Below are 9,859 nucleotides of genomic sequence, written 5' to 3'. Positions count from 1 at the left end.
GCTGCGTTCCCAGGAAGCTGCACAAGCTCCGCACCTTCGGAGCGCAGCATTGAACCAGGACAAAATTCCTACTAATTCCTCCTGAACAGCTTTTCCTCCTCTCCTGGTGAACCACGCAGGCCTAAAAGCATTGCAGAGGGTGATAATTCTGGAGAGGTTCAAGAGCCTCCAGTTGAATGAGGTGTGTTCTGTCCTTGGACACTTCAAAGCCCCATTTTCAACCCTGTGCTCACCATGGGCTCGGGGCTGGAACGTTCCCCAGGCTCAGCAAGGACAAAAGTCCAGCTCAAAGAGTTTTGCTCATAAAAACGAAGGCAGTTGGTGAAGGGTGAGATTCTGCACAGTCAGGGCCACATGGAACTGCCACCAGACTCAGCAAAACAAGCGGGACTTCTCACCCTTTTATTGGGAAAAAGTCACACAGAGCCATTTACTGAGCTCCAGCACCACCCTCATCACCCCAGCCCTGAGGTCAGGGATAAAACACTTTTACAGAGCTAAGCTACACCTGGCTGGTAAAAAAAAAAAAAGAGCTCTAGGTGTAAGTGGCTGAAAAAATGAAATAGAGATTTGCAGGAGAAGTTCTGGGATTGGAAAGGAGGGAACACTGCAGCGGGATTTGCTCTGCCTGGCATTTGGGTTGGGAAAATCATCAGGCAGCTCAAAGCTCCTGCTCATCACAGAGACATTTAAACCCAGTAATGTTTGCTGAACAACATTAAACAGCTCAGGGAGGGCAACAAACACACACCAGCCTCACTTGTAGGCTGGAGGCAGTGAGAACATTTCCCTGATTGGCATCAATACCAGAATCAACCATGAAAATCAAGTCAGTTATTCAGAACATGCAATATTTCACCACAGGGTGACTGTATCAAGTCACAACTGCGGGATAACACAATGGTCACTAAAAACATGCCTTACTTCCCAATCCCAGCACATTTTAGTGATGGTGGGAAGATTCAGGAGCTTTTAGGGAACTACAGGCTTAGCAGGTCAAGTAGAAAAAAAAAAAATATATATATCATTGATGACCTTAAGTTAACAGCACTGCAACATCCTAGCAGCTAGAAAAGGAGAGAAAAAACAAATATTTGGGTTTTTTTCACTCCATTCTGGATATTCTGTTCCTTTCTTCCCACTGAAAGAAATCCCCACAATGGGGTTTCCAAACAAGTTCATCACAGAAGCCACAACCACCCCCAGCCCAGCCAGAGCTACAGTTACAGGCCAGAGCCAAGTCTGCACGTTTTGATCAGAAATGATCAGGAAATAAAGTTGAAGTAGGTGCAGTTTCGCTCATTTTTAAACTTTTTCAAACAAACAATACCTACTCCTCAAGCAATAAAGGATTGCATCAATTATTCAAGGGTTAAGACAATACTCAAGTTAAACCAATGCTGGTTTTTACACGTGGGCACGCTCTGTGTGGCTGGTGAAGCTGGAACAGAAGCAGCTCTGGTTTGTGTTCTTATATTGGAATTGTTAAGCTTTTTCCTGTTCTTTGAGTACAAGTTTCTGAGGAATTAAGCAAACAAACAACAAAAAAAGCAATTTTAAAGCGTGCAAACAGCTCCAACACAAAGAGAGGCATAATCCCACATCCACATTCCATCCCTGTAATAAACATGAGCAAGGAATGATGTGAAACCTCTCCTAAGCAGCACTAAAGCAGCAGCCAAACCTCTTTGTTTCCCACAGAGATAAGAGGCAACTACCTGCATGGCATCATGAAACTCTCCACACAAACCTGGAATGGCCCTGGGATAACACCTTTGTACCAGTGCCACAGTTGTACTCTGCAGGATAAACTCATAACTGTAAAACCAACCCCAAAAACCCCTCTTTATTCAAGGCTTTGCTCTTAAATGCAAAGGGGATGCTCTGGTGTGACCTTACCTATCCAAGTCATCTTCCCCAACTAAAATAGGGGGGAGCGGAAGCGGAGGCAAGGTGGAAGTTTTCAGGTGTGGGATAGCAGCCGTCACAGACACTTGGGTTTTTGTAGCCACCTGGACAGAGGACTGGGAGTTCACCTGAGAGGATAAAGTAGACGTCCTTGGGTGGGAAGAAGATGGCAAAGACGTTGGGGCTGAAGTAGGGACCTGAACAGGAGTCACTGGGGCCGGAGGCAAAGGCGGGACAGCGGGTGACGGAGGCAGCGGCGGCAGCGGCGGCGTGGGAGGCGGAGGGGTGGTGGTCGGCAGAGGCGGAGGAGGGGATTTGATGGCGGGGGGGGGGGGGGGAATCTCCTTCTCCACTGTGTCTGTCTCCTTTGGAGATACCAGGTCCTCTACCACTGCTACAGGCTTCGAGTCTTTCGTTCCTGTGGGTTTGGAATCCCTAACCGGAACAGGATGTTTCCTCTCCGAGTTCTCCTCTGCCTTGGATTTCGTCGTCTCCGCAGGGGCTTTAGGCTCTGCGTTCGTGTACAGTAAATTAACCGAGTCCGTGTCCGGAGGTTTCTCAGATTTAACAGTTTTGGTGACCTTTTTAGACTCTGTCCCAGCCTCCTTCAGTTCAGCCAAGCTGTTCTCCTTCCTAGCCAGGAAAACAGGGGAGCCCTTTGCCTCCTTCCCGTCCACCTTGGCCGCAGCGGCCGCCGCGGGCGCGCGTTTTTTCCTGCTGAGCTCTGCTCCGAGGCTGGAGTTCAGAGGGAGCCTGGTTGGGGATATGCTGGAATGGCGACTGCGGGAGCCAGACCTCTGCTTTTTGCTGTGAGATGAGTGTCTTGAATATCCAGGACTGCGGCTCCGGGACTTCACGGATTTCCTGAGGAGAGAACGGCAGGGAGAGAAATGAAACAGAGCTTCTCTCCTGCTCTGAGCTACTCACCAACAGCTGAATCCATTAGTGGTCAGCACAGAGAGTGCCCAACACCTGCCAGGAGATTCTGAAGCTACTGAAAGGAGTTTATGAGTCAATCAGGACCAGTTTTATACCATCATCATCATCCATTCTCCCTATGCCAGACTCACCATCACACTGGGAAGAGAAACGAAGGATCAAGGTTGGACAAGCCCCAAGGTAAAGAGGAGATCACAGCTCACACACACAACAGGAGACTTCAGTCCAGAGGATGAGCTGGCAGTTTAGGAATCTTTCACAGGAATTACGTGCAACTTTAAAGGAAACCATGGATAAAACACGGCTGCCCTCACGGGAATGCTGCCTCAGGGAATCGCGCACTTCAAGCTTATTTCCCACCCCCCCGGTTCTTTTAGTGCCATCAGAACTCAAATTTGCATAGTGTGATTAGGGAGAAGGAAAAATAAAACCCAGGAGTTTTAATTCTATTGGTCTTGGTCTTCCCCTACAAAAAAATGGGCTCTAAATCAGGTGTGTGTACAGAAATAATCACTGAAAATCTGTGCTGGGAGAGAAGCAAGGCAGGAAACACCTCACACCATTGGGGTTCGCACCACACGAACCTGCTCATGAGAGAGCAGAGACTGATGGGGAAACCAGATAAAAACTAAAATGGAAGTGGAAACTGGTACTTCCAATGTCCATATCAAATTCCTGATAAGCCAGAACTGTTTCCTCCACTCCAGGAGGAACTAGGATTGGGCAGGGGGAGGCAGGAGGCTTTAGTGGTGTGGTGGGCTCTGATGCCAACAGGACAATCAAAAATTTTGAGCTCAGACCCTACAAATACTGTCACAGAAAGGACACTCCGTGATTTTTTACTCAGGATACATCTAATTTGGAAAACAGAGAATTCCCTCAGAACAGTCCCACAGCAGTTATAAAACACCCCTAACAGCAGCAGTTCAAACCCAGGTGATACCGGCTCCCTTGTAACCATACCCAGAGCACAATTAACAACACCAATTAGTATTATCCCAAGACAATAAACATTTGGAAAATAAACTGGAGAACTGAGACAGCAGAAAGTTCCTGGCTCGACACCTGCAGCACCTTCCAGGAAGGGCAGCTGTGGCTGCGGGAGGTGAAGGGTCTCCCCACAGGGTGTGGGGTTCCCTCCCTACTCCAAGGATCAGCATTCCTCTCTCCCACTTGGAAGTACAACCCCAACCCTCGTGCTGACAGTGGTCAAAGAACACCAGGGCTGTAGGTAAGTCCTTACCTTTAGACTTGCAAAATAAATATACAACCAGAAGGAGAAAAAAGAGGGATCCGCAGCCACGCAGCTGTTTCCCCCCTCACCACACTGTTCTGTCATGGGAATGCTGCCTCAGGATCAGCTCTTTTTCCAAGGTTTCTGCTCAGTGAACCGATGGTCTGGGCTGCAGTTTGCCTGTCACCACGAGCTGGGAGAGCAGTTACCTTTTCAGGCCCTTTTGCAGGCTACCGAAAACATTCCTAATGAATCCTGTAGGATGTCACTTTGTAGCAACCACAAATACTTTTGGGGTTGCCATTCCCTACTGCAATTCATCCAGGATGGATTGTTCAAGATGCTGCAATACTCCCTTTCCTGCTCCCTGCCTTCCATCCTGCCCCATGATTAACCCAAACTGTTACTCCAATTCATGGAATCATGGAATGGTTTGGGTGGAAAGGGACCTCAAAGCTCATCCAGTGCCACCCCTGCCATGGGCAGGGACACCTTCCACTATCCCAAGGTGCTCCAAGCCCCATCCAACCTGGCCTTGGGCACTGCCAGGGATCCAGGGGCAGCCACAGCTTCTCTGGGCACCCTGTGCCAGGGCCTGCCCACCCTCACAGGAATTTATTTAATCCAGCTGGATGCAGAGCAATCAAACCAGATCACTCACTATGTCCAAAGCAAACTTCCCCAAAAACCCAATTTTACCTTATTTAACAATGCTAATTCAGAAACAGCCACCAGGGACACCTGCCTGGACCAGGACAGGTGAGGCTGGGGAAGTGGTGGGATGGTCAGACCCTCTTACAGGGGCTGCACCACAGAACCAGCACTTCCGAGGGCTGGAATGACTCCGTGACCTTCCAGCAGCAAATACCCACAGTCCTCTGTCCCGCCAGGAATAAATCCACCCGTTCCCTTCCAGTCCTCTTCACTCCACAGGCACCACTCACCCGTTTTCTCTTCCCTAACAATAACCACCTACAGTCACCACACCAACAACTGCTGTTTCAGAGGCCATTTTCCAGGCTGGTGTTTACAGCTGCTTTGTCAGACCCAAAAAAAGCCCCACATCCAGAAGCTTTCCTGCTCTAACACCCCCAGGAACAACACCACTACAGCAAACCTCACCTGCCATCCTTAGACCATCAACAGCCCCAAAAACACCAACACAGCACCTGCTGAAGGGCCTTTTATCACCACATCTCTCAAAAAAACAGGCAATAAAGTACAGAAGATGCATGGGCAGGTTTTGCTTCTGGAAGAGAACCATTTCCATCCTCTGGAATGATTTTTTGTGGCTTTACCTGCAGTCACTTAATAGCACTTTTACCCTTTTCACCCTTAATTGGTGAAGCCTTGCTGTAACATTCCACACCTTACTTGCTTTGCCACGGTTATCCAAAATGGATGAGGGGCAATTCATGCCTTCCTCCTTCTGGATAAGAATGCTCTGGGATTAAAACCCACCCTGCTGTCCTGCCAGAACCGGAAAAGAGAAATAAAAGATACCAACCACGACAACTATGAATTAACAAAGCCAGAGATCATGGCTTCACCTAAAAATCCAAATTAAAAAGGATGATGTGATTTATTTTAAGTCATACAATCAGAAGATTGGGATGGCCTTTGGAGAAGGGAATGCTAGAACCTTCCATGCTGAGAAGGCCATGGTTAACAGGTGTCAGCAGAGGTGACCTGCAAAGCCCCACACCCACGTAATTCCATGTGATCCATCCAGGTTCACCCACAAATATTTCAGTATTTTACCTGCTCTAAACAACACACAGTTAAGGATAAAGCAGAGAATAGTATCTGGGAAGCCTGACTGCTCCAATTTCTCAGGAAACAACCTTTATTTCTTATTTTTGAATGCCCAGCAACTTTTCACCACGGCAAGGACCCGTGGTACAACAGCCACTGCTCCAGCACGTGCACACTCACACCTCACTACTCCATCAGCACACAGCACATCCCACCTCCAGCAAGCTGAGGGACTCTGGAATTCCATCTCCTAGTTTTAGCTGCAGTGACAACAGTTGCTACACAGAATGCCAAAGCACATCTGTTATTTTTCCCTACTGACCAAACCATCCTCGTTTCCTCCTTGCTAGGAAGCGAGTTGTTTTCCACAGCCACTGGAAATGCAAACACTCTGGATTTTCTCCAATCAGCACAGCACATGGATGCAGTTCCCTAATGCTGTGTTTTGGATGTGGAGATGAAAGACAACACAGAATGCACTGAAACACCCCCCATATTGTCAGTCAGTGGAAATAACTGAGTGTCCCAGAAAAGCCTGAAGAACGCCAGCCATGGCAGGTGTTCCCTGCCTCAGTGTGCCAGTTAAAGAGGTTTTCTCTCCCCAAAATGCTTCTGCCCCTCTGCATGAAGCACAAAAGGGATCAGTCACTGCCCAAAGTCAGCTGCCCCCTTTCACACATCTGCAGCACATCAAGGTCGGGAGGGCTCAGCCCACCCACTCCCTCAGGTGCACCCTGAGCCCCCCAGGTGAGCTCCCCTCTGGCTCCTGGACACACCTGACCACGACCCCCCCCCTTCCCAGTCCCACCTCGCAGACTGGGAGCTCCACAAAGCAAAACTAAACACGTGAATGACAACTTACAGTTCACCTGACATATGGAAAACACATGAAATTCCCTCTGTCCCTTTACTACAATCACTGCAGGCAGATGTTTTCCAAAGGGGTTGGAATACCTCACACAGTCAGAGAATTATCTGCCCAGGAAAGAGAGAGGAGTAAGTTATCAAGCCAGAGATTCAGAGAGTTTGGTACAAGCTGAGTGCAAACAGTGAGTAACCTTTGGAACCTGTCTGGTTTGGGATCCAGCATTTAGTAGAGAGCCAAAGATATCCTTAAAAAGTAGGTCTGGAAGTTTAGGGAAGCAGCACAAAGTGCTCTGAAGTTGCTCCCATAAATCAGGGAACTGTAACTGCTGGATTTCTCAACTCAGAAGCAACCAGCCACTTACACAGAGAGGTTCTCCTGGGAAGTGGAGCAACCTGTGGGAAAACCTAGGGGGAAAAAACTCTTAGGATACCACTGCAGTTCCCAATGGCTTCTCCTTGTTTAGGGCTGGACACTTATCCAATGCCATCACCCAAGAGTTGTATCAGGGAACAGACACCTCCTACCACTGCATCCTTGCTCTCCCAAAGTATTAGTAAATAACATGTCAGAGTAGCACCACCAGGCAAAAAGGATTGAAGGGAAGGAGGAGAAAATCATCCAGGCCTATCCCTGAGAACCTCCCAGGTGTACACAGAGAAAACAGGGCAGAGGAGCAGCAGCCTGGAGGAAATTTTCACTGTAAAATCACAGTGGAATACGGAGATTTTACGTCAGAGCTTCCAGGGGGCTGAAACCAACACAGAACTCCCAGCAAGGACAAAGGCAAGTTCTCCGTGGAAGACAGCACTCTTGAAGTTCAGAGTTTTAGTAACAAAGACCAAATTCCAAAAGCCCCTTTGCTTTGGGAACTGCTGAGCTGGAGGATGCAGCACAGCAACCACGGAGCAGAGCATTCCTATGGCCATTACATTCCAGGTCACATCTGAATTGCCATGGAGCTCCAAGCAAAGCTCCACAGCATCCATGGAGACAACTGGAAACTCACTGAACATAAGCCAAAGCTAGAAAAAGAAAGGATCAACATTAGACCATGTCACAGGATGATTAATGAACACCTGAAACAAAACACACAGAGATACCTTGAAAGAATTGTTTCCTTCTGTAGCAAAGTTACTGAGTTAAAGGCAAAAAAGAGAGAAAATTAGAGTTAAGCCAAAATCCAGCTGGTTGCTCCTCGCCCTTCCAGAATGCCCAGATTTCAGAAGGGAAGGAAGAAACTCTAGTGCTGAGAAAAGTTTAGGTTGAGAGATGGGAGTTTGCACATGGTTGTCTCTAATCCAAGGGAAAAGAAAAGACAAGTCAGTTCAGACAGAGCAAAATCCACCCCAAACGAGCCCTCCTGAAAAGTGGGATCAAGTTCCCACATGCACTAAACAGATAAAGGCTTCCAGAAATAGGTGAAAACATTCCCCGTGCCTGAACTTCCCGCCAGGTAAGCGCATTAGATCCCGCTCCGGGAGCCGCGGAGCGCGGCCCTCCCCACGCAGGGGCCACTCCAGAGGTGGGTGTAACTTAATCCCAGGAGCTCATCCAGCCTCCCTCCCTGCTCAGAGCCAACATGGACGCTGCCTCCCGCCACGCACAGAGGCGTTTCCCAAAGTGTGAACTCCATTTCCAAGGGAATTGTCAAGGCCCCAACCAAAGCAACTCCACGCACATCACTCTGCAGCCAAATTCGGCACCAGTGCGGAGGAAAGGAGTCACAGAATCCCACGGTTTGGGTTGGAAAGGGTCTTTGAGACCATCCCACTCCATGCCATGGGCAGGGACACCTTTCACTAGCCCAGCTCGCTCCAAGCCCTGTCCAACCTTGGACAATTCTGGGGACGAGGCATACACAACTTCCCTGGGCAACCTGTGCCAGGCCCTCACCACCCTCACAGGGAAGAATTTTTTTCCTAATACCCCATCTAAACCACCCATTCCCCCTTATCCTGTCACTCCAAACTCTCCTAAGTAGCCTTGCCCCATCTTTCCTGGAACCCCCTTCAGGTCTCTCGCATTCCCAGCTCCATCCCAACCCCTTCCCAGCTCCCAGGGCGAGGTGGGGCACACACACCTGGCGATGGGGCTCCGGCTCACGGAGCGCTTGGAGGCGAAGGGGCTGCTGGAGCGGCGGCGGCCGTAGGGGCTCACGGATCGCTGCCGCCGGCTGTAGGGGCTGGGCGAGCGGGCGTTGGACTGGTAGCCCACGGGCTCCTTGTAGGGCGGGCTGAGGGACTGCCGGCGCGAGGAGCCGCCGGGGCTCTTCCTGTAGGGATCGTAGGTGCTGGACGTGTGGGAGCGGGGCGGGCTGAGGTCGTACTCCTGGACGTAGGAGGCTCCCGAGGGGCTGTCGTCCAGTTTCGGGCTGTCCGACCATTTCCTGTGAGGGCTCCTGGATTTCCTCTTCGGGCTGTCGATGGTTTTGTAACTTTTGGGAGCATCCCTTTTCCGATGGCTTTTGCTGCGCTCTTTGTGGCTGGACTTGAGCTCCCGCTCCTTCCTGGACTTCTCCTTGTGAGCCTTGGCCGAGCGCGATTCCTTGTTGCTGCTCTTGGAGGAGAGCGCCTTGGGGTGCTCCTCGCTCTCCAGGAGCCTCTTGGAGGATCCCGATATCCTCTCCTTGGTGGACCTGCTGGAAGAATCCAGGCTCTTTTCCAACTTCCTATCTTTCTCCGCCTGTTTGCTCTTCATCAGCTCCCGGAGTCGTTTGTGCTGGTGGTGCCGGTGCTTCTGGGCCCTCTCGCTCCTCTCCGCCCTCCTCTCCTCGTTGTCCCTCCTGTCCAGCTTGAGGGCCACATCGTCCGAGAAGGTGTCCGAGTCCGAGCTGATGTCATCGTACTCCACCAGCGGCTTGATCACCGCTCCCAGGGGCGCCGCCGCTTCCTGGGCCGCCAGCGGGGACTCCTTGGAGTGCCTGGATTTGTGCCTCTTGTGCCTGGAGCCCGCCCGGTGTCTCTCCTTGCTGTTGGAGCTCCCGCTGCCCGGCTGCGAGGACCCCCCGCCGCCGTCCTTCTTGCCCCCATGTCTCTCCGGATTTGGCATTCCTCCCCCGCTGCGCTCGGGAACGGCGAGGGGAGGACTCCGCGAAACCCCCGAACTTCAAACTCCCTCCGCGCCCGCCCCTCGCACCATCCCCCCCCGCCTCGGCC

The 9,859-nt window shown here is 50.7% G+C and overlaps 1 protein-coding gene across 1 annotated transcript in view; it reads right to left on the bottom strand.

The window, feature by feature from the left end:
* Positions 1 to 9,853, bottom strand: part of CDK12 (cyclin dependent kinase 12) — a 23,308-nt gene extending 13,455 nt beyond the window's left edge. The window contains exons 1-2 of the mRNA XM_008635171.2: positions 8,785 to 9,853; positions 1,900 to 2,772 (exon numbers count right to left, since the gene is read on the bottom strand). Coding sequence (XP_008633393.1) covers positions 1,900 to 2,772; positions 8,785 to 9,752 — 1,841 coding nt within the window. The 5' untranslated portion in view covers positions 9,753 to 9,853. The remainder of the gene's footprint in view (positions 1 to 1,899; positions 2,773 to 8,784) is intronic.
* Positions 9,854 to 9,859: the final 6 nt, after the last annotated feature.

Source organism: Corvus brachyrhynchos, unplaced genomic scaffold (genome assembly GCF_000691975.1).
Source record: "Corvus brachyrhynchos isolate BGI_N302 unplaced genomic scaffold, ASM69197v1 scaffold30, whole genome shotgun sequence".
NCBI lineage: Eukaryota > Metazoa > Chordata > Aves > Passeriformes > Corvidae > Corvus > Corvus brachyrhynchos.
Note: the sequence above shows the minus strand (reverse complement) of the source record. Positions and strands in the feature narration are given on the sequence as shown.